Source organism: Xenopus laevis, chromosome 1S, assembly GCF_017654675.1.
Source record: "Xenopus laevis strain J_2021 chromosome 1S, Xenopus_laevis_v10.1, whole genome shotgun sequence".
Lineage (NCBI taxonomy): Eukaryota > Metazoa > Chordata > Amphibia > Anura > Pipidae > Xenopus > Xenopus laevis.
In genome coordinates, this window is record NC_054372.1 from 169,149,970 (window position 1) to 169,170,910 (window position 20,941).

The 20,941-nt window shown below is 38.6% G+C and overlaps 1 protein-coding gene across 4 annotated transcripts in view; it reads right to left on the reverse strand.

Moving 5' to 3' along the window:
• The window catches only part of LOC108707243 (versican core protein), a 91,996-nt gene that overhangs the window by 23,491 nt on the left and 47,564 nt on the right, over window positions 1-20,941 (reverse strand). Inside the window, exons 8-10 of one of the 4 annotated variants that reach the window (XM_041580485.1) lie at window positions 12,013-16,004; window positions 1,461-10,578; window positions 351-467 (exon numbers count right to left, since the gene is read on the reverse strand). In XM_041580485.1, coding sequence (XP_041436419.1) covers window positions 351-467; window positions 1,461-10,578; window positions 12,013-16,004 — 13,227 coding nt within the window. Of the gene's footprint in view, window positions 1-350; window positions 468-1,460; window positions 16,005-20,941 lie in introns of all 4 variants that reach the window. The other 3 variants (XM_041580486.1, XM_041580484.1, XM_041580487.1) reach the window with 3 other exon arrangements.

Consider the following 20,941-nt stretch of genomic DNA (forward strand, 5'->3'; position numbering starts at 1 on the left):
TTGCTATAGTTAATTAGACCTGAAGAAAACATTGCACCTTTTATTGCATAATCCCCTTTATATGATAAGAAAAGTAATTTTTAAAGATAATTTAAATATTTGTGCATATATTGTGGATTGCAAATAGAAGTGTCTGCATGGGTATATAAATAAAGGAATGCACCAGGTTAGGGTTGGGTGCAGGCAGATTGAGTTTTATTTGACCCGCACATAACAAAAGAGCATGCTAATGTGATCATATTCCCATGTTATATGATCATGTAGGGGCAATAGGTTTCCTTCATGCCAATATCACGGGACACATGTTTATAACTTTGTTTTTTTATTAAGATGGAAATTTCTTTATTTACCAATTTCACATTGATCTCCGCTGAAACCTGGCATACACGTACAGACAAAGGTTGTACCACTGCGAGTGTAACAGGTCCCTCCACCTTGGCATGGATTTACTTTACATGGATCTTGATCTGAAATAAGGCATTAATATAATATTATAAGCACCGATTCAGTCTTTTCCAGGAGTTCAGCGTAAACTTTTCATCAACTGTAAAATGTATCCTAATTCATTTGTTAAAACTGGAGGTAGCCACCAATCTGCCAAATTAGATAACAAAGAAAGGGTGAGGTTGCTCCCCCAGATAAACCGGCAACCATAATATTTCCATCCGTGCATTTTGATCTTATCCACAGGATTTTCCATGGAACCAAAACATGTTTCTATGGAAGAACATATATTGATGAAAGAACCCACAATATTTATTCTATATATAAAAAGAAGCAATCCCTTAGAGAATATATACAGTACATCATGGATTAATACATCATGCCCAATGGAAGAACCTAAGAACTAGTTCAGTAATCTTCAAAGCTTGCAATTAAAAAATAAACATTAACCCATAATGATTCTCACATTACACCTCTACCATTGGGTAACAGTATTAACAATTTGCCATATCAAAACACTTCAAGTAAAGTCTGTTTTGTAACTATCAATCACTATTCATCAAAGTCTTATTTTCATACACAATTACGACAGAGTGATAGGTAAACAGAAACATGTATAGATACACTGATAGATAGTGCTAACAGGTTTTCTACCAAAACCCCCATTGTTCGACTATATAAATGAATAAGGGTTATGACATTGGTACTTCTACAATCTAGACAGATCATTTAGTCTATCATTTAATCTACCATATTGATGTTATTATCAAAGCCTATATGAATTTATTAACACAATATTAAACACAAAAAAAGCATAAGCACAGTGGGAAATGGTGGAACACATATCAGCTACAATGTTAGTTACATGCAATATAATATAGAAGCTACTAATGGGACTTCTAATGAAAAGTGAGATTGGGCAAATGTAATACAAAGATATGTATGAAGATGAATAATGGCATAAATATTTACACGGTATAAAAAAAGCATAAAATGTAAGTAAATTTAGGTCTTACTTGCAATGTGAAGTTCAGCTCCATCAACATTATGACTAGTGGAAATGTGGATATCAATTCCATCAGTTACTTCCATATCAGGTTCAGATGTTACAGGTACTGTAGTAATGGCTTCTTCTTCTGGAACTGCAGAGTCCATTTTATTTTCATCAACTGGCTCAGCTATATTGTATGAAACTGTTGACAATTCTTTCTGTACAACTAAGGCTGACTGAGTTTCCACCTTTTCATATGAATATTGTGGAAATGGAGTAAATGATTCCTCAAATTTGTGATTATCTGAATTTATACTTGGTTCCACTGTAGGCGAGGTATGTTTAGGTATGTGGTCGATGTCTTCTACAACATACTGCTGTGAAGAGGTGGTATCTTCCTTATGATCACTAGAGAATGAAACAGATTCATCCAAAATATCTGTTTTTTCAGAGTGATCTAATAAATGTACATCCTCTGGCTTATAGGTAGCAGCAATATCTGCACTAACCTCTTGCTCTGAGACAACATGATCAGTACCTGAACCAGCAGATGGCAAAGTACTGGGGATCATTTTTCCTGTATAGTCAGAAGCCCCATTGACAAGAATAACAGTCACAGGATATTTTGGACTTCCTTCCTGAGTCACCACGGTGGTCTCTTCTGTTACCTTACTTACATCCTCATCTTTGTGAATGTAAGTATGTGTGCTTGCTATAGGCTTGTCTATTAATTTTGTATCTTCAGTGACATATTCAGGTTTGCTGTCACCAAATGTGATATGCTCCTCCGCAGGGCTAATTGTTATTGTACCATCCCCTTCTTCCTTTGATACATAATCAGTTTCAAATGTCTCTTTTGTAGTGATCAAATCAATTTCACTATGTTTCCCCAAAAGTAAAGCCTGGGATGTAACCGTCTTAAAATGTATTAAGTCTGAAGTCCCATACACTTTGCTTGAATCTTCCAAACTTGGCATAACCTTGTCTCCTTCAACCTCAGACTTTATGGTTTTCGTTGTAAAGGTTAACTCTGTTGTCAATAATATTTCTTCAGGTGTTTCAGCTGATTGGTCTATGTCACTAACCTTATTGCCATCTGTTGTGCTATCTATTTCAGATGAAAGGGTAACTAGGTCTGAAGGTACAGTTTCATGATATTCCTTGTCAACAAACATACTTGGTCTGCTGGTTACCCTGGCTTCAAATTTTTTTTCTGTAGAAACACGATCTTCTTGTGGAAATGCACTAGTCATAATTGGTAAAACATATTCTTTAGGAGTCACTACCTCCTCAGAAGTTACTTCAGGACCACCCTCATGTGGACTCTCTGGAATAATAGGTAAAGTTGTAACTGTCTCTTCAGTGTCAGGCCTACTGGTTCCAATAACTGTGGATGGACTGCCTCCAATAAGTTCTCGTTCCGATTCTGATTCCTCCTTTGCAGGAACACTTTCACTCGTTAATGGCAGTGTTTGTGTTTCAATAAACAAAGCATTCTTGTCAGTTGTCTCCAATATGCTGGAATCTACAGACATCTGGGAGGTGGCTTTTGAATACATTTCTGTGTCAGGTTTAGAGCTCTCTGTTTCATGCAATTGTGGCTTGTCTGTATGAAGTAAAGGCTTGCTATGTTTTTCTAGAGTTGTGCTAAAAGAATCATAATCTATTTTTATTGAAGCAGAAGGAGTAACTGGTTCATATGAAATGTCTCCTGAACCTTGTCCTGAAAATAATTCAAAAGCAGTATCTATTATCTCTGGTGGTGTAGTGGGCCTTGTTGTTATATATGTTGACTCTTCTTTAATTGGTTTAATTGATGTCTCAGTGATTTTTGATGTTTCGAAAATGTCTTTAGAAATTGCATAGAGTGTTTCTGTACTAATTTGCGGTTGCTGTGTGGATAGTAAATAATGTTCACTAATATCTGAACTTGTTTCTTGGGGTATATCTGTCTCTAGTTCAGTTAAATATTTAGTACCACTTGTACTGGCAAGTGCCTCATAATCTTCTACAGAAGATACAGTAACACCTCTATATATTGGCTTAGTTTTTTCAGAAATGTCTTTGCTGTCTCCAGATCCTTCCTCATACAAAAATGTTTTTTCAGTGGACAGGGACTCTGTGGTCTCCAGGATTGTTGCAGGTGTTGATTTAAGTTCCACTATAGTTGATAATTCAAAGTCTTCAGAAATCTGTTTGCTTGTTTTGTCATCAAGAATAAATTCAGTTGCTGAAGGAGATGCACTAATGACTTCACTAATAGTTTCATTTTTTTCTGTCCCCACCCATATTGTGCTGACTGAGCTTTCTTCAAAAATTAATACCGGTGGTTTGCTAGTAACTTCATCTTCCAAGCCTATTGTAAATTCTGTCCTAGACTGAGTGTGTGATATTGGAACATCTTGTGTTGATGTTACTTCAGGTAATATCGCCTCAGTACTAGTGCTAACACTTATCTTGGGCTCTGGTGTTTTCGTTTCCTTGGTAGCAATTTCTGTGTCCCTGTCTATTGTAACATTCTTGAACTCCAGTGTCTCTGTATATTCTGTGACTGGGAACACTTTTGTAATAGTTTCAGCCTGATCTTCAAACTGACTTTCAGTATTGATCTGTTCATCTATTCCTGTGGCCTGTTGGCTTTTATCTCCAGACCCTTGCTCAATTAGAGGGATTTCAGAAACTTCACTCATAATGCTACTGCTCGAATATGCTGTCACACCATCTGTAGCTTTTTCAGGTGCATCGGTACTAAAAATGAATTGTGGTTTTAATGTCCTTGTGTCTTCAGTAGAGGTTATTACCTCACTTGTTCCTACTTCAACACTTTCATAGTGATCACCTGAACCTACATCACTATCTGTGGATTTTGTACCGACAATATATTCCCTTGGTTTTTCTGTATCATCATCTTTAATTGTGCTTCGTTGTGCAATATACTCTGTAGTTGGCTGAACAATGCTTACATATCTACTTTCTGATGACTTGGATTCTGTTATTGGAACAGGTGTAGATACATCTTGGAACATGACTTCATCAGTTCCTGAACCTACATCTAAAAATTCTGATTTAGTGCTAATTATCTCTTTATGTGGGGCATCTGTAATATACTGGCTCATTTCAGGTGTTAGTGTGGCACTGGGTGTTTGTGCTTTTAATATTTCCTGCATGTCTACAGATGAATCCAACTCAGGTTTTAATGACGTTTTTATTTCTGTGCTCAGCCAGGACTCTGTAGCTGAAGCATGTGTACCAATGGCTTCAGTAGCACCATCAGTTTTTATTTCAGAAGTCTTGGTAGAAGCAACCTCTAGTAAATCATCCTGAGTCTGGTCTCCTGAGCCTTGATCAAGAAATACTGAATCAGTGCTAAAATGCTTTGTATCTGGGCTTGATGTAATAGGCTCTCCAGTTGAATGTAATGATATTCCAGATCCTTGTGTTATAGCCTTTGGTGTTTCTAGCATATCTGCTTTAATACTTGTTTCAGATTCTGCTACTTCATCATCCTTGGTAGAACTTTCTTTAATTTCAGGTGTTAGTGTGGCACTGGGTGTTTGTGCTTTTGATATTCCCTGCATGTCTACAGATGAACCCAATTCAGGTTTTATTGATGTATCTATTTCTGTGCTTAGCCAGGACTCTGTAGCTGAAGAATGTGTAACAATGGCTTCAGTAGCACCATCAGTTTTTTTTTCAGAAGTCTCGGTAGAAACAACCTCTAGTAAATCATCCTGAGTCTGGTCTCCTGAGCCTTGATCAAGAAATACTGAATCAGTGCTAAAATGCTTTGTGACTGGGCTTGATGTAATAGGCTCTCCAGTTGAATGTGATGATATTCCAGATGCTTGTGTTATAGCCTTTGGTGTTTCTAGCATATCTGCTTTAATACCTGTTTCAGATGCAGCTGCTTCATCGTCCTTGGTAGAACTTTCTTTAATTTCTGGTGTTAGTGTGGCACTGGGTGTTTGTACTTTTGATATTCCCTGCATGTCTACAGATGAACCCAATTCAGGTTTTATTGATGTATCTATTTCTGTGCTTAGCCAGGACTCTGTAGCTGAAGAATGTGTACCAATGGCTTCAGTAGCACCTTCAGTTTTTATTTCAGAAGTCTTGGTAGAAGCAACCTCTAGTAAATCATCCTGAGTCTGGTCTCCTGAGCCTTGATCAAGAAATACTGAATCAGTGCTAAAATGCTTTGTGACTGGGCTTGATGTAATAGGCTCTCCAGTTGAATGTGATGATATTCCAGATGTTTGTGTTATAGCCTTTGGTGTTTCTAGCATATCTGCTTTAATACTTGTTTCAGATGCAGCTGCTTCATCGTCCTTGGTAGAACTTTCTTTAATTTTAGGTGTTAGTGTGGCACTGGGTGTTTGTACTTTTGATATTCTCTGCATGTCTACAGATGAACTCAATTCAGGTTTTATTGATGTATCTATTTCTGTGCTTAGCCAGGACTCTGTAGCTGAAGAATGTGTAACAATGGCTTCAGTAGCACCCTCAGTTTTTATTTCAGAAGTCTCGGTAGAAGCAACCTCTAGTAAATCATCCTGAGTCTGGTCTCCTGAGCCTTGATCAAGAAATACTGAATCAGTGCTAAAATGCTTTCTAACTGGACTTGATGTAATAGGCTCTCCAGTTGAATGTGATGATATTCCAGTTGCTTGTGTTCCAGCCTTTGAAGTTTCTAGCATATCTGCTTTAATACCTGCTTCAGATGCAGCTGTTTCATCATCCTTGCTAGAACTTTCTAACTTAAGGCCTGTTTCACTTGTTTCCACTTCTAAACTCATTTCAGGTCCTTTAGTAGGGAAACCCGTGCTGCTGACAGGTTCAGTTTCAGTTGCATAGGCTTTAGTCAATGTCAGTAAGAAGCCATCATCTCCTGAACTTTCATCTGTGCTGAATATTTCTTTGACTGGAAGAGATGGAGTGGCCTCACTAGTTGAATGTGATGGTAAGATGTCTGTTGTCTCAAATTTTGTCTCTGCAGCTCCACTGACCAATGTTATAGATTCTGCTGATTCTGTTTCCAATCCTAGACCTATTTTACTTGTTTCAACTGCAAAGCCCACTGTTGCTTCCTGTGTACCAATGGCTTCAGTAGCACCTTCAGTTTTTATTTCAGAAGTCTCGGTAGAAGCAACCTCTAGTAAATCATCCTGAGTCTGGTCTCCTGAGCCTTGATCAAGAAATACTGAATCAGTGCTAAAATGCTTTGTAACTGGGCTTGATGTAATAGGCTCTCCAGTTGAATGTGATGATATTCCCATTGCTTGTGTTACAACCTTTAATGTTTCTATCATATCTGCTTTAATACCTGCTTCAGATTCAGCTGCTTCATCATACTTGGTAGAACTTTCTTTGATTTCAGGTGTTAATGTGGCACTGGGTGTTTGTGCTTTTGATATTTCCTGCATATCTACAGATGAACCCATTTCAGGTTTTAATGATGTTTCTATTTCTGTGCTCAACCAGGACTCTGTAGCTAAAGAATGTGTACCAATAGCTTCAGTAGTTCCCTCAGTTTTTATTTCAGAAGTCTTGGTAGAAGCAACCTCTAGTAAATCATCCTGAGACTGGTCTCCTGAGCCTTGATCAAGAAATACTGAATCAGTGCTAAAATGCTTTGTAAATGGGCTTGATGTAATAGGCTCTCCAGTTGAATGTGATGATATTCCAGTTGCTTGTGTTACAACCTTCAATGTTTCCAGGATATCTGCTTTAATACCTGCTTCAGATGCAACTGTTTCATCATCCTTGGTAGAACTTTCTAACTTAAGGCCTGTTTCACTTGTTTCCACTTCTAAACTCATTTCAGGTCCTTTAGTAGGGAAACCCGTGCTGCTGACAGGTTCAGTTTCAGTTGCATAGGCTTTAGTCAATGTCAGTAAGAAGCCATCATCTCCTGAACTTTCATCTGTGCTGAATATTTCTTTGACTGGAAGAGATGGAGTGGCCTCACTAGTTGAATGTGATGGTAAGATGTCTGTTGTCTCAAATTTTGTCTCTGCAGCTCCACTGACCAATGTTATAGATTCTGCTGCTTCTGTTTCCAATCCTAGAACTATTTTACTTGTTTCAACTGCAAAGCCCACTGTTGCTTCCTGTGTACCAATGGCTTCAGTAGCACCTTCAGTTTTTATTTCAGAAGTCTCGGTAGAAGCAACCTCTAGTAAATCATCCTGTGTCTGGTCTCCTGAGCCTTGATCAAGAAATACTGAATCAGTGCTAAAATGCTTTGTAACTGGGCTTGATGTAATAGGCTCTCCAGTTGAATGCGATGATATTCCAGATGCTTGTGTTACAACCTTTAATGTTTCTAGCATATCTGCTTTAATACCTGCTTCAGATTCAGCTGTTTCATCATACTTGGTAGAACTTTCTTTGATTTCAGGTGTTAATGTGGCACTGGGTGTTTGTGCTTTTGATATTTCCTGCATATCTACAGATGAACCCAATTCAGGTTTTAATGATGTTTCTATTTCTGTGGTCAACCAGGACTCTGTAGCTAAAGAATGTGTACCAATAGCTTCAGTAGTTCCCTCGGTTTTTATTTCAGAAGTCTTGGTAGAAGCAACCTCTAGTAAATCATCCTGAGACTGGTCTCCTGAGCCTTGATCAAGAAATACTGAATCAGTGCTAAAATGCTTTGTAAATGGGCTTGATGTAATAGGCTCTCCAGTTGAATGTGATGATATTCCAGTTGCTTGTGTTACAACCTTCGATGTTTCTAGCATATCTGCTTTAATACCTGCTTCAGATGCAGCTGTTTCATCATCCTTGGTAGAACTTTCTAACTTAAGGCCTGTTTCACTTGTTTCCACTTCTAAACTTACTTCAGGTCCTTTAGTAGGGAAACCCGTGCTTCTGATAGGTTCAGTTTCAGTTGCATAGGCTTTAGTCAATGTCAGTAAGAAGCCATCATCTCCTGAACTTTCATCTGTGCTGAATATTTCTTTGACTGGAAGAGATGGAGTGGCCTCACTAGTTGAATGTGATGGTAAGATGTCTGTTGTCTCAGATTTTGTCTCTGCAGCTCCACTGACCAATGTTATAGATTCTGCTGCTTCTGTTTCCAATCCTAGAACTATTTTACTTGTTTCAACTGCAAAGCCCACTGTTGCTTCCTGTGTACCAATGGCTTCAGTAGCACCTTCAGTTTTTATTTCAGAAGTCTCGGTAGAAGCAACCTCTAGTAAATCATCCTGTGTCTGGTCTCCTGAGCCTTGATCAAGAAATACTGAATCAGTGCTAAAATGCTTTGTAACTGGGCTTGATGTAATAGGCTCTCCAGTTGAATGCAATGATATTCCAGATGCTTGTGTTACAACCTTTAATGTTTCTAGCATATCTGCTTTAATACCTGCTTCAGATTCAGCTGTTTCATCATACTTGGTAGAACTTTCTTTGATTTCAGGTGTTAATGTGGCACTGGGTGTTTGTGCTTTTGATATTTCCTGCATATCTACAGATGAACCCAATTCAGGTTTTAATGATGTTTCTATTTCTGTGCTCAACCAGGACTCTGTAGCTAAAGAATGTGTACCAATAGCTTCAGTAGTTCCCTCGGTTTTTATTTCAGAAGTCTTGGTAGAAGCAACCTCTAGTAAATCATCCTGAGACTGGTCTCCCGAGCCTTGATCAAGAAATACTGAATCAGTGCTAAAATGCTTTGTAAATGGGCTTGATGTAATAGGCTCTCCAGTTGAATGTGATGATATTCCAGTTGCTTGTGTTACAACCTTCGATGTTTCTAGCATATCTGCTTTAATACCTGCTTCAGATGCAGCTGTTTCATCATCCTTGCTAGAACTTTCTAACTTAAGGCCTGTTTCACTTGTTTCCACTTCTAAACTCACTTCAGGTCCTTTAGTAGGGAAACCCGTGCTGCTGACAGGTTCAGTTTCAGTTGCATAGGCTTTAGTCAATGTCAGTAAGAAGCCATCATCTCCTGAACTTTCATCTGTGCTGAATATTTCTTTGACTGGAAGAGATGGAGTGGCCTCACTAGTTGAATGTGATGGTAAGATGTCTGTTGTCTCAAATTTTGTCTCTGCAGCTCCACTGACCAATGTTATAGATTCTGCTGATTCTGTTTCCAATCCTAGACCTATTTTACTTGTTTCAACTGCAAAGCCCACTGTTGCTTCCTGTGTACCAATGGCTTCAGTAGCACCTTCAGTTTTTATTTCAGAAGTCTCGGTAGAAGCAACCTCTAGTAAATCATCCTGAGTCTGGTCTCCTGAGCCTTGATCAAGAAATACTGAATCAGTGCTAAAATGCTTTGTAACTGGGCTTGATGTAATAGGCTCTCCAGTTGAATGTGATGATATTCCCATTGCTTGTGTTACAACCTTTAATGTTTCTAGCATATCTGCTTTAATACCTGCTTCAGATTCAGCTGCTTCATCATACTTGGTAGAACTTTCTTTGATTTCAGGTGTTAATGTGGCACTTGGTGTTTGTGCTTTTGATATTTCCTGCATATCTACAGATGAACCCAATTCAGGTTTTAATGATGTTTCTATTTCTGTGCTCAACCAGGACTCTGTAACTAAAGAATGTGTACCAATAGCTTCAGTAGTTCCCTCAGTTTTTATTTCAGAAGTCTTGGTAGAAGCAACCTCTAGTAAATCATCCTGAGACTGGTCTCCTGAGCCTTGATCAAGAAATACTGAATCAGTGCTAAAATGCTTTGTAAATGGGCTTGATGTAATAGGCTCTCCAGTTGAATGTGATGATATTCCAGTTGCTTGTGTTACAACCTTCGATGTTTCTAGCATATCTGCTTTAATACCTGCTTCAGATGCAGCTGTTTCATCATCCTTGGTAGAACTTTCTAACTTAAGGCCTGTTTCACTTGTTTCCACTTCTAAACTCACTTCAGATACTTTAGTAGGGAAACCCGTGCTGCTGACAGGTTCAGTTTCAGTTGCATAGGCTTTAGTCAAAGTCAGTAAGAAGCCATCATCTCCTGAACTTTCATCTGTGCTGAATATTTCTTTGACTGGAAGAGATGGAGTGGCCTCACTAGTTGAATGTGATGGTAAGATGTCTGTTGTCTCAGATTTTGTCTCTGCAGCTCCACTGACCAATGTTATAGATTCTGTTGCTTCTGTTTCCAATCCTAGACCTATTTTACTTGTTTTAACTGCAAAGCCCACTGTTGCTTTCTGTGTACCAATGGCTTCAGTAGCACCTTCAGTTTTTATTTCAGAAGTCTCGGTAGAAGCAACCTCTAGTAAATCATCCTGAGTCTGGTCTCCTGAGCCTTGATCAAGAAATACTGAATCAGTGCTAAAATGCTTTGTAACTGGGCTTGATGTAATAGGCTCTCCAGTTGAATGTGATGATATTCCCATTGCTTGTGTTACAACCTTTAATGTTTGTAGCATATCTGCTTTAATACCTGCTTCAGATTCAGCTGCTTCATCATACTTGGTAGAACTTTCTTTGATTTCAGGTGTTAATGTGGCACTTGGTGTTTGTGCTTTTGATATTTCCTGCATATCTACAGATGAACCCAATTCAGGTTTTAATGATGTTTCTATTTCTGTGCTCAACCAGGACTCTGTAGCTAAAGAATGTGTACCAATAGCTTCAGTAGTCCCCTCAGTTTTTATTTCAGAAGTCTTGGTAGAAGCAACCTCTAGTAAATCATCCTGAGTCTGGTCTCCTGAGCCTTGATCAAGAAATACTGAATCAGTGCTAAAATGCTTTGTAACTGGGCTTGATGTAATAGGCTCTCCAGTTGAATGTGATGATATTCCCATTGCTTGTGTTACAACCTTTAATGTTTGTAGCATATCTGCTTTAATACCTGCTTCAGATTCAGCTGCTTCATCATACTTGGTAGAACTTTCTTTGATTTCAGGTGTTAATGTGGCACTTGGTGTTTGTGCTTTTGATATTTCCTGCATATCTACAGATGAACCCAATTCAGGTTTTAATGATGTTTCTATTTCTGTGCTCAACCAGGACTCTGTAGCTAAAGAATGTGTACCAATAGCTTCAGTAGTCCCCTCAGTTTTTATTTCAGAAGTCTTGGTAGAAGCAACCTCTAGTAAATCATCCTGAGTCTGGTCTCCTGAGCCTTGATCAAGAAATACTGAATCAGTGCTAAAATGCTTTGTAACTGGGCTTGATGTAATAGGCTCTCCAGTTGAATGTGATGATATTCCAGTTGCTTGTGTTACAACCTTTGATGTTTCTAGCATATCTGCTTTAATACCTGCTTCAGATGCAGCTGTTTCATCATCCTTGGTAGAACTTTCTAACTTAAGGCCTGTTTCACTTGTTTCCACTTCTAAACTCACTTCAGGTCCTTTAGTAGGGAAACCCGTGCTGCTGACAGGTTCAGTTTCAGTTGCATAGGCTTTAGTCAATGTCAGTAAGAAGCCATCATCTCCTGAACTTTCATCTGTGCTGATTATTTCTTTGACTGGAAGAGATGGAGTGGACTCACTAGTTGTATGTGATGGAAAGATGTCTGTTGTCTCAAATTTTGTCTCTGCAGCTCCACTGACCAATGTTTTAGATTCTGCTGCTTCTGTTTCAAATCCTAGACCTATTTTACTTGTTTCAACTGCAAAGCCCACTGTTGCTTCCTTGGCTGGGAAATCTGTGCTGACAGCCTTGCTTTCCACTTTAGTTTTAGTTGGGTATGTGTCTGTAAAAATATCTGCATAGTCCCCTGAGCTATCCTCGGAAAAAACAGTGACAGCTGGGGGTACATTTATAGTGACAGATGCTTGTGTTCCAGCTACAGACAGTTGGTGTGCATCTGTACTGATATCTATTTCGGATTCCATTTTTATTTCTTTAGTGCTAGTTTCTAACACAAAACTTGCTTCACTTGTTTCTACTGATAGACTAATTTTGGGTTGTTCAGTTGTAATTATTGTGCTGATAGCTTCACTATGCATTTTAATTGTGTATGTTTCAGTAGCTGAGAAACCATCTCCTGAGCTCTCATCTGTTAAAACAGTGCTGACTGGTGTTTTAGAGATATCCTCAGTAGGTGAATAGTACATAGTGGAAGATGCTTGTGTATTAAACGTAGACACTTCTTGTTGATCTGTACTAATGACTGTATCCATTGCAACTGTTTCTTTTCCTTTGATATCACCTAACTCAAAACCAGTTTCTGCTTCCACAATTTCTGTGTGTTCTTTAGTTGTGGGCGATGTGCTGATGATTTCACTGTCCAGTTTAGTTGCAGATGCATATGTTGTGGTGCCAATAAAAATATCAATGTCACCTGAGCTTTCATAAGTAGTTGAATCTGTCATTATACTTTCTTTGGTAGCTGAATCTCCTGGTACTATGACAGTTGCTTGGGTCACAACCTTTGATATTTCTTGTGATGCTGTACTGAAACTTGTTTCATTTTCAACTGTTGCTGCATCTTTGGTATCAATTTTCAAGTCAAAACTTGTTTCTCTAGCTGGACTCAATGAGGTTTTTTCCAGTGGGAATGCTGTGCTGATGTCTTCTATGTCTGTTTTGGTTGCATATGTTTCCGTAGCTGTGGAAATGTCTTCTGTGTCTCCTGAGCTTTCAATTATAACAGGTGAGTGAGCACTGGCTGTTTCTTGCACTGTATGCAAAGAAATATGCCCACTAGTTGGATGTACTGGTGTGCTGTGTGTTGATTGTATTCCAGTCTCAGACATTGCATCTGTATCTACACTCACACCAGCATAAGACTCCACAGCATCTGCTTCTTTGGTATGGTTTTCTAAATGAAGGTCTATTTTAACCGTGTCAACTTCTAAACTCACTCTTGACTCCTCAGTTGGAAATAGTGAACTGATGTCTTCGCTTTGTGATTTCGTTTTAGTAACATATATTGAGGTACCTGCCATGGTGCCCTCATCTCCTGAACCCTCAAAAACTATTTTTGTACTATGTTTGTCCTCAGTCTGTGCTGTTATAATGCTTGAAGTCCCATGTTCTATAGTTTTGGGTGTAGATTCGGCAGATTGATGCTCATCTCCTGATCCTTCACTTACTGGGTAGTCAGTGCTTAGTATGTATTTGAGAGAAGCTTGTGTAAATTGTTCGCTAGTGGGCTGTGATGTTATGCTTGTTGTTTGCAACTGATGCTTATCTTTATCATGAGTTATTTCTGATTCAATTGTCTGTGCTTCTTTAAGGTCTGATTCTGTTTCCGTTTCCATTTCCAGACCCACTGTGGACTGTTCAGCTGGTGTAAGAACAGTGCTAATGGTTTCAGTTTCATGTTGTCTTTGGGTTTGTGAAGTCAAGGTAGGGAAAACTGTGACTACATTATCTGGGTCACCTGAACCAGTATCAGTAAATAATGAGTCAGTAAAAATTGTTTTTGGGGGTTTCAATGTTGTAATGTGTTCCAGTGATATTGGTGTTTCTGTGCTGAAGGTGAATTTAGATTGCACTGTCTCAGGTTCTGCACCCAATTGTTTCACTTCTGTTCCCCCTAAAAATGCTGTAGTATCTGTACTCTCTGTAAGTTCTATGGTAGAAACAGTAACAAAGTCTTTTGCAGTTGTTATTTCAAATTCTGTTTCAGAGCTAAGATCTCCAGAACCTTGATCTACTAATGGTAAGCCTGAGCTCAATTTACTTGGTGTCAAACTGTGAGTCGTGCCAGCTTCAACTGTTTTATCCTCTGAAAAGATTGAAAATACTGTAACGGCTTCAGTATCTGGTTTTATGGAATCTAAAGATGGTTTAGGAGTAAGAATAGTCTCCAAATCACCATCAGCTGAACCCTCACCCAAGAATGGTAAAACGGTGCTGGTTTTCATGAGAGATGTTTCATCTGGACTGGCTATGTCTATACTGCTAGAGGCTGTAGATGCCAAGACTGGTAATGGAGAGGAACGTAAATGATCTAAATCTCTATAATCTGCTTCTGGTGGAAAATGAGTTGAATAAATGATTACTTCTTGTTTTGAATCCAAGTCTGTCAATGGACTTTGCACTGTGCTAGCCTGTAATTTTTCTGAAGTTGATTCAGTATCACCAGGCTCAGATACAACAAATTCTTCTTTTTCAGTTGTGGTAATCTTTTCTGTCAATGCTGTAGCTGAATCATATTTGTATGTTTGTTTATCTGGAATGTCAGTAGGTACATAAACTCCTTCTTTCTGTGAACCATCTGTTGTCAGAATGGTGGTTTCTTCTTTAACAGCAATTTTCAACATTGTGTCAGCAGTTTTAGCTGAATCTGTAGACAACATTTCAAGTCCATGTTTCTCTTGTGATACAGTGCTTGAAACATATTTATATGCATCGTCTGTATCTCCTGAACCTTCCTGTATCAACAGGGAGCCTACAGTGACTACATGAGTTACTGAACTGTGGGAAGAAATGTCAGAAGTAGTTACAGTTTTGCTTATATCATGAGTAGATATTGCATCAGAAGCAGAAGAAGATATGGAATCAGTAGGCTTTACTTGAGATGAGTCTGTTACTGTAGATATGGTTTCTGTAGCATATAGACTGCTACTTATGGCAGTTTGCTGATCTAAAATGACACCTTCCATAGCTGACCCTGCTTCTTCTTCAAACAATCCAAAACTTTTTGTTGGATCTACAGTAAGTATACTTTCCTCATTTTCTTCTTTGCTCGTGGCTGTGACGTTTGTCACCTGCTCATATACTGATGTAACAGACTTTATTTCTTCAGATGACAAATCTATACCAGGGAATGATGTAGGCAATGGGCTATCAGCTTTTACAATAACTTTTGTTGGAGAACTCTTGATTTCATCCAAACTTTGTACAGAAGCAGTTACGGAATCTTCAGGCTCAGCATAAACAATGGAAGCTCCAGTGACAATTGATGGTTCCTCTGTCTCCTTTGTATCTTCCTCTGTTGGTTTAGGTGTTTCTTCTGTTTTTGGTAATGTTTGTTTACTTGCATGGGTGGGTATTTGAGATATCAGTTGGGTTGAGGGTGCATCTGTCACATGTTCAGGATGAATTCTGTTCTCTTCAGAAACTAATTCAGTAGTGCTCAAAACTTTAGAATCTGTATCTTCTAAGGATTCCAGTGTAAATAAATGCACTGATCTATTAAGCGAAAGTATACTTGGTGTGGGTGGCAACTCAGTTTGCTGTGTTGTTGGAGTCTCAGCATAAATCTCTGTATCCCCACTGAATTCAGGTTCTTGTATCTTTGCATGTGTAATGCTGTCCCCAATGTCTACAACTACTGAAGTTGCAATGCTAGGGACATCTGTCTGCAATATTACTTGTTCTGTAACCTCACTGATTTGAGTAAATGAAACATTTTCAGATGGCGTGGCACTTTCAATTTGATCCTGTCTAGCTTCCTCAGCTTTGGAATCTCTTGGTGCAGTTGTGATCTCTTGTTTGCCATTGATAAATTGCAATGAAGGGGGTGTTGAAACATCAGTAGTATTGTCACAATCTAATTCCTCATCACTATCGTGTGGAACTAATTGTATAACATCTATTATTAGTGGGAAGCCATTCTCTTCACTGGACTCATTATGTTCGGGGAATTGAAGTCTTCCTGGATCCAGTACATGAATAAGTGAGTCAACTGGGTCTGATGGAAAACAAAGCCATGTATAACATTTAGTTTGTAAATATGTTAATGTTTGCACACAGATGACAATGTCAAATGGTTTCATTAATGAGTAAGATTATATTGTTTGCTATGAGGAGGCAAATAAAATAGGAGCAGCCTAGTTAATATAGCCATAAGAAATGATCTTATCTTACAAATGAACATGATAGATGAAGACAATGTGGCATAGCTGACAACATTATCAAACTGTATGACAAAAGCTGCTGCAGCCATCAACTTTGGGTTATTTACCCAGCTTTAAACTATCAAAGACTGTGCTAAGTTGAGTTTAATGAATATCTGACAGCAACCATGAAGATCAGACATTGATCATATTTGTACATATTTCCATCTTGAAAATAACCTTTTAAGAGTGTTCCCTGTGGAAAAGTTCATTATAAATTCAGATAAACAATAACCAGAGTAATGCATACATTTGAATTCACATAATATCAACGTTCAACATCTGTACCATCTGACAAATAAGAATCTAACAATGTTACATTCTACCTCGTGAATAGGAGAACCTCATAGATTTCTCATACACTGCATTTTTAACAAAAAATTATAAAGAATAAGGAAATCTCATGCATCTCAATTCTTGCCGTTAGCACAACCAGACTATATAATGCTTTGCAGAGTTTTCCGTAGCTAATCTACAAAGGTATTACTGGCTACTTAATTAGTTTGCTTTGCACACAAATCTCCATTGCTCCTTCTCTAGTACAGTCACTCATAAGCAACATGTTGCTCATCAACCTGTGGCCTCAAAACAGGTGCTTATTTTTAAATTATTAGCTTGAAATAAAACTTTAGTAGCTTAAAACCTGCAAAACAGATCCACTTGTAAGCTTCAATGCAACATAGGAGCTACCCAATAACTAATCCCAACTCATATTTGGCACAACCAGGAATGTTTTTTTGCTAAAGTTGCTCACAGTTAAAAAACAGAGACCCTTGTTCTAGTGTAATAACAATCTTATAAACATTCAGCAGGGGTTATGGTCAAATGCCCAGGGGTCGTGTTTTGCTGCTATTAAGAATTAAGGCAATATGGAAAAGACAAATCAGCAACAAGATTTATAACTTTACCTCTAATGTAAGAATCCCACTGAAATAAGACTAATTTAAATTTCCTGGGGCTGATTCACTACCATAACTTCTAAATTGCAAAGTCCCATTTCTAGCATGTATTTTTGGAATAAGTGATTTTTAAGGTCCTTTTTAGAAATAATGGCAAATATTGTAGAATAATGAACCATAAATATGCCTGGATGTGCATTTAAAAGTAAAAACACAAATCATAAAAACTAGGGGTAATCAGAAAAACACAAGGGTACATTTTCTTGCAGCTGCATTCGAATCTCTACAAAACATGCCCTACTCTCAGACAGTTTGTTCACATGAGACTATTCCCACAAGCACTGAATAGATTGCTGACTTGGACAGAAACACCTGGGTAAGTAAATGTTGCGCATTAAGACATCTGTTTTTTTCTTAGCGTTATACAACCTGTAAAATAATGTTTTGGTGTAAATTGTTGACTATACCCATGCAAGTATGCATGACCTATTATTCATGATATCATTTTGATGGCCATTGCCTGCTACAGCTAAGTACTATATGCTATCCACAAAAACATTTGAGTCCTTTTCCGTCAAGTAATTCCCATTAAGGATATAAGAGGCTTGTGTAGCCTTACATTTATTTCACCTGCCAATTAGCTACATTTACATCCTGAATCCTGATCAGCCTGTGAGGATCTGCATAGTATTGTGTGGACTGTGGACCCTCCTGCACACCCAAAATTTTGCATTGAAGCCTATATTTTTTCATTTATCTTGTCTGTATGAGAACAAATAGAAAAGACTAAAGGCCCCCAAAATCTGACCAATAAAAGCTGCTGACACTCTGAGTCGGCAGTTTATTGGCCCATGTGTGGGGCCATCCGACGGGCTTCCCCAATCAGTATCTGGTCAAAAGTCGGGCAGATCTGGATCGGGCAGGTTAAAAAATTCCGTCGGATCGCGGCCACATCCGTGCGTTTATGCGGTCCCGCAATCTGACTGCCCGTATTATCAGATCATAGGGCCCACGATTGGATCAGCCCGATATCGCCCACCTCAATGTGGACATCGCCAAAAGAGCAGACCTCTACGTCTATGGCCACCTTAAGGAAACTATGTAAGGAGAAGATGAAAAATACATGGGGAGTGTGCCTATGGTCAAGGTTTTCTGGTGGGCCCCAGGCATCCCAGTCCAACATTGAACTAATTGGTGAAGCCAATACAGAGCCACACAGTACGCTATTAAAAACCCTACTACAGTTAGATGCACCACTAACAACAAGGCCAACAAAGCTGTACTTAGCTAGTTTTCTATCCATGTACATGTGCTGCACTTTGGCTCTTTCAAAATCCGAGTACAGGTATGGGACCTGTTATCCAGAATGCTCGGGACCTGGTGTTTTTTGGATAACGGATCTTTCTGTCATTTTGATCTTCATATCTTAAGTCTACTAGAAAATCATGTAAACATTAAATAAACCCAATAGGCTGGTTTTGCTTCCAATACGCATTAATTATATCTTAGTTTGGGTCAAGTACAAGGTAATGTTTTATTATGGCAGAGAAAAAGGAAGTCATTTTTAAAAAATTGCATTATTTCGATAAAATGAAGTCTATGGGAGATGGCCATTCCGTAATTCAGAACTTTCTGGATAATGGGTTTCAAGATAACGGATCCCATACCATATAATTTCTAATTTATACATACTGTCCTTGTTCCCTTCCTTGCTATTCAAAAGCCAGGCTATTTGTTTGACATGATCTGCCGTTCAGAAAGCTATGATGAATACTAATGAGTCTGAGAACTGCTGTGAGTTTTAGGTTGGTTACTAAAGGAAGCAATTTCTTTTAATGGTTCCTCAAATTCTTAGTTCTTTCTTAGCAAAAGACAGTTCACAAATTGTTCATAATGTAGTGAAAAAAAAAATGGAATGGCAAAGAACATTTGAGAACGTTAAAAATCTTCTTTCATATAGTAATGGCTTGCAGTTAACTATAGCTTGCTTACAAATGTTTCCATGTAATTTCACCTTTCAGGTTAATTTCAAAATGAATACTGTAATACTTGTACAACAGCATCTAATAAACACGGTGAGCTTTTTAGCAAATTGTGGCATGCGTTAGAATTACAAAGCAAATGGCACTCAGACCCTACTCTCACAACTGTTTGATTTCAAAGCAAAGCACACATCTGTATTTCCCTTCCTCTGAGCTAAGGCTTGGGATGTGGAAATGTTCACATAATTGCCTTAACATCATGCAGGTATGTTCAATTACTGAGACATCTCCAACATGACTCAGGCTAATGCCTCGTCCTGCCACTAGTTCTGGACATATGAGAGCTCAGCAGCACCACAAAAGGAAATATATTCTAACAGCTGTTCACTTACAATATGTACTGCCACGTGGATTAAGCTGTCTAAGTAAGAAGGAGAGGTAGTTCAGACATAGTGATTGTCTATGCTTTTCTCCACAGCTTTTTGAGGCTTATAATATGAGGGTGTGGTCTGCAACTCCATGCCATTTGGGGCAATAAGAATTATTATGCTAATAACATCCAGTGCCACTCCTGCCATGAAGCAAGGTGAAAATCTTGCTTCGGGCAGCTATGTGCACCCCCAGTAAGTAGGAATTCAGGTTTTTTAAACTGAAAACTGAGCTCTTCTGCTGCAGAGAGTATTATTGCACCTGTACTAGTGATGCGCACCCAAATGGACATCGGAGGGGCACAATAGACAGCATGGGCCTTCAGACATGCCTTCAGGATGCATCTGTACAATCTAAGGCTGAAATCAAGGACTGACATTTTTTCTGCTGACCACTAAGCATAGGACCAATACTGTCTGAGATTCCCACAGTCTGCATTGCCAAGGGATCCAGGAGACAGTTGCAGCAACAAAATGCTTATAAGTTGCTCAAGTGGCATTGACCTCAGTAATTTACAGATTACATCTGTGAATTGTGTAAACATGGCCTTATAACTTAACTGCACAGACAAGAACCTTAATGCGGCCATAAAACACTACTATTTCCTAGCTTGTGGCCTACAGAGTCACTTAACCCTCGCTTTGAATGAATGACCTCAACTGTATTTAAAAATAAGTGTTTAGTGAAATAGATTGAAGTAATGGCCATATATATGTCCTGAGTAGACAAAGGACTAAAGAATACTTCAAGTGTGTAATCATTGTATTGGAGACTGTGATGTTTCCTTGGCAACAAGCACAAGACAGAAGGGAATGTGTATATTTTCTGAGAACTGTATGTAATATGATGGCAACACATCCTTGTATCTAAGGAAGCCTACAATGGATGGTAGAAAATGAGAGGCCAACTCAATGAAACGCTTAAATTGTGGGAATGCAGTTGGGTGATCTCATAATAGAGAATTCAGCTTGTTAGGCACTCTCCTTTCAACAAAGCAGCACAGAGAATTAGTCTATTCAGGCTATTTGATGAAAGTTTTATAAGTTGTAAATCCTATGCAGGATTTCTATTGAGACCTCTTGTTCAGAAAGAGAGTCCATAAAATTCAGCACTGACAAGCTGCTAAATACTGGGTAGACACCAAGACTGCATAAGGCATCCCAATAAAACTGAAGCCCCATAAAAGGCATTCTGCCCTATAAACCGTAATGTTATTTGCCTAATGTTCCAATGCCCATATGAAGTAGCTGAGGTTGCAGGGAGTGTTTATATTAGGGTTATCCTGAAGTATGCAACTGCTAACAGCAAAGATAGAAAAAAAAAACCATGGCCTATAGCACACAGCTGAGGTATGTCAGGAAGTGCTACTTCACTGAAAGGGTAGTGGGTGCTTGGAACTTATACCCAGCAAAAGCAGTGCTG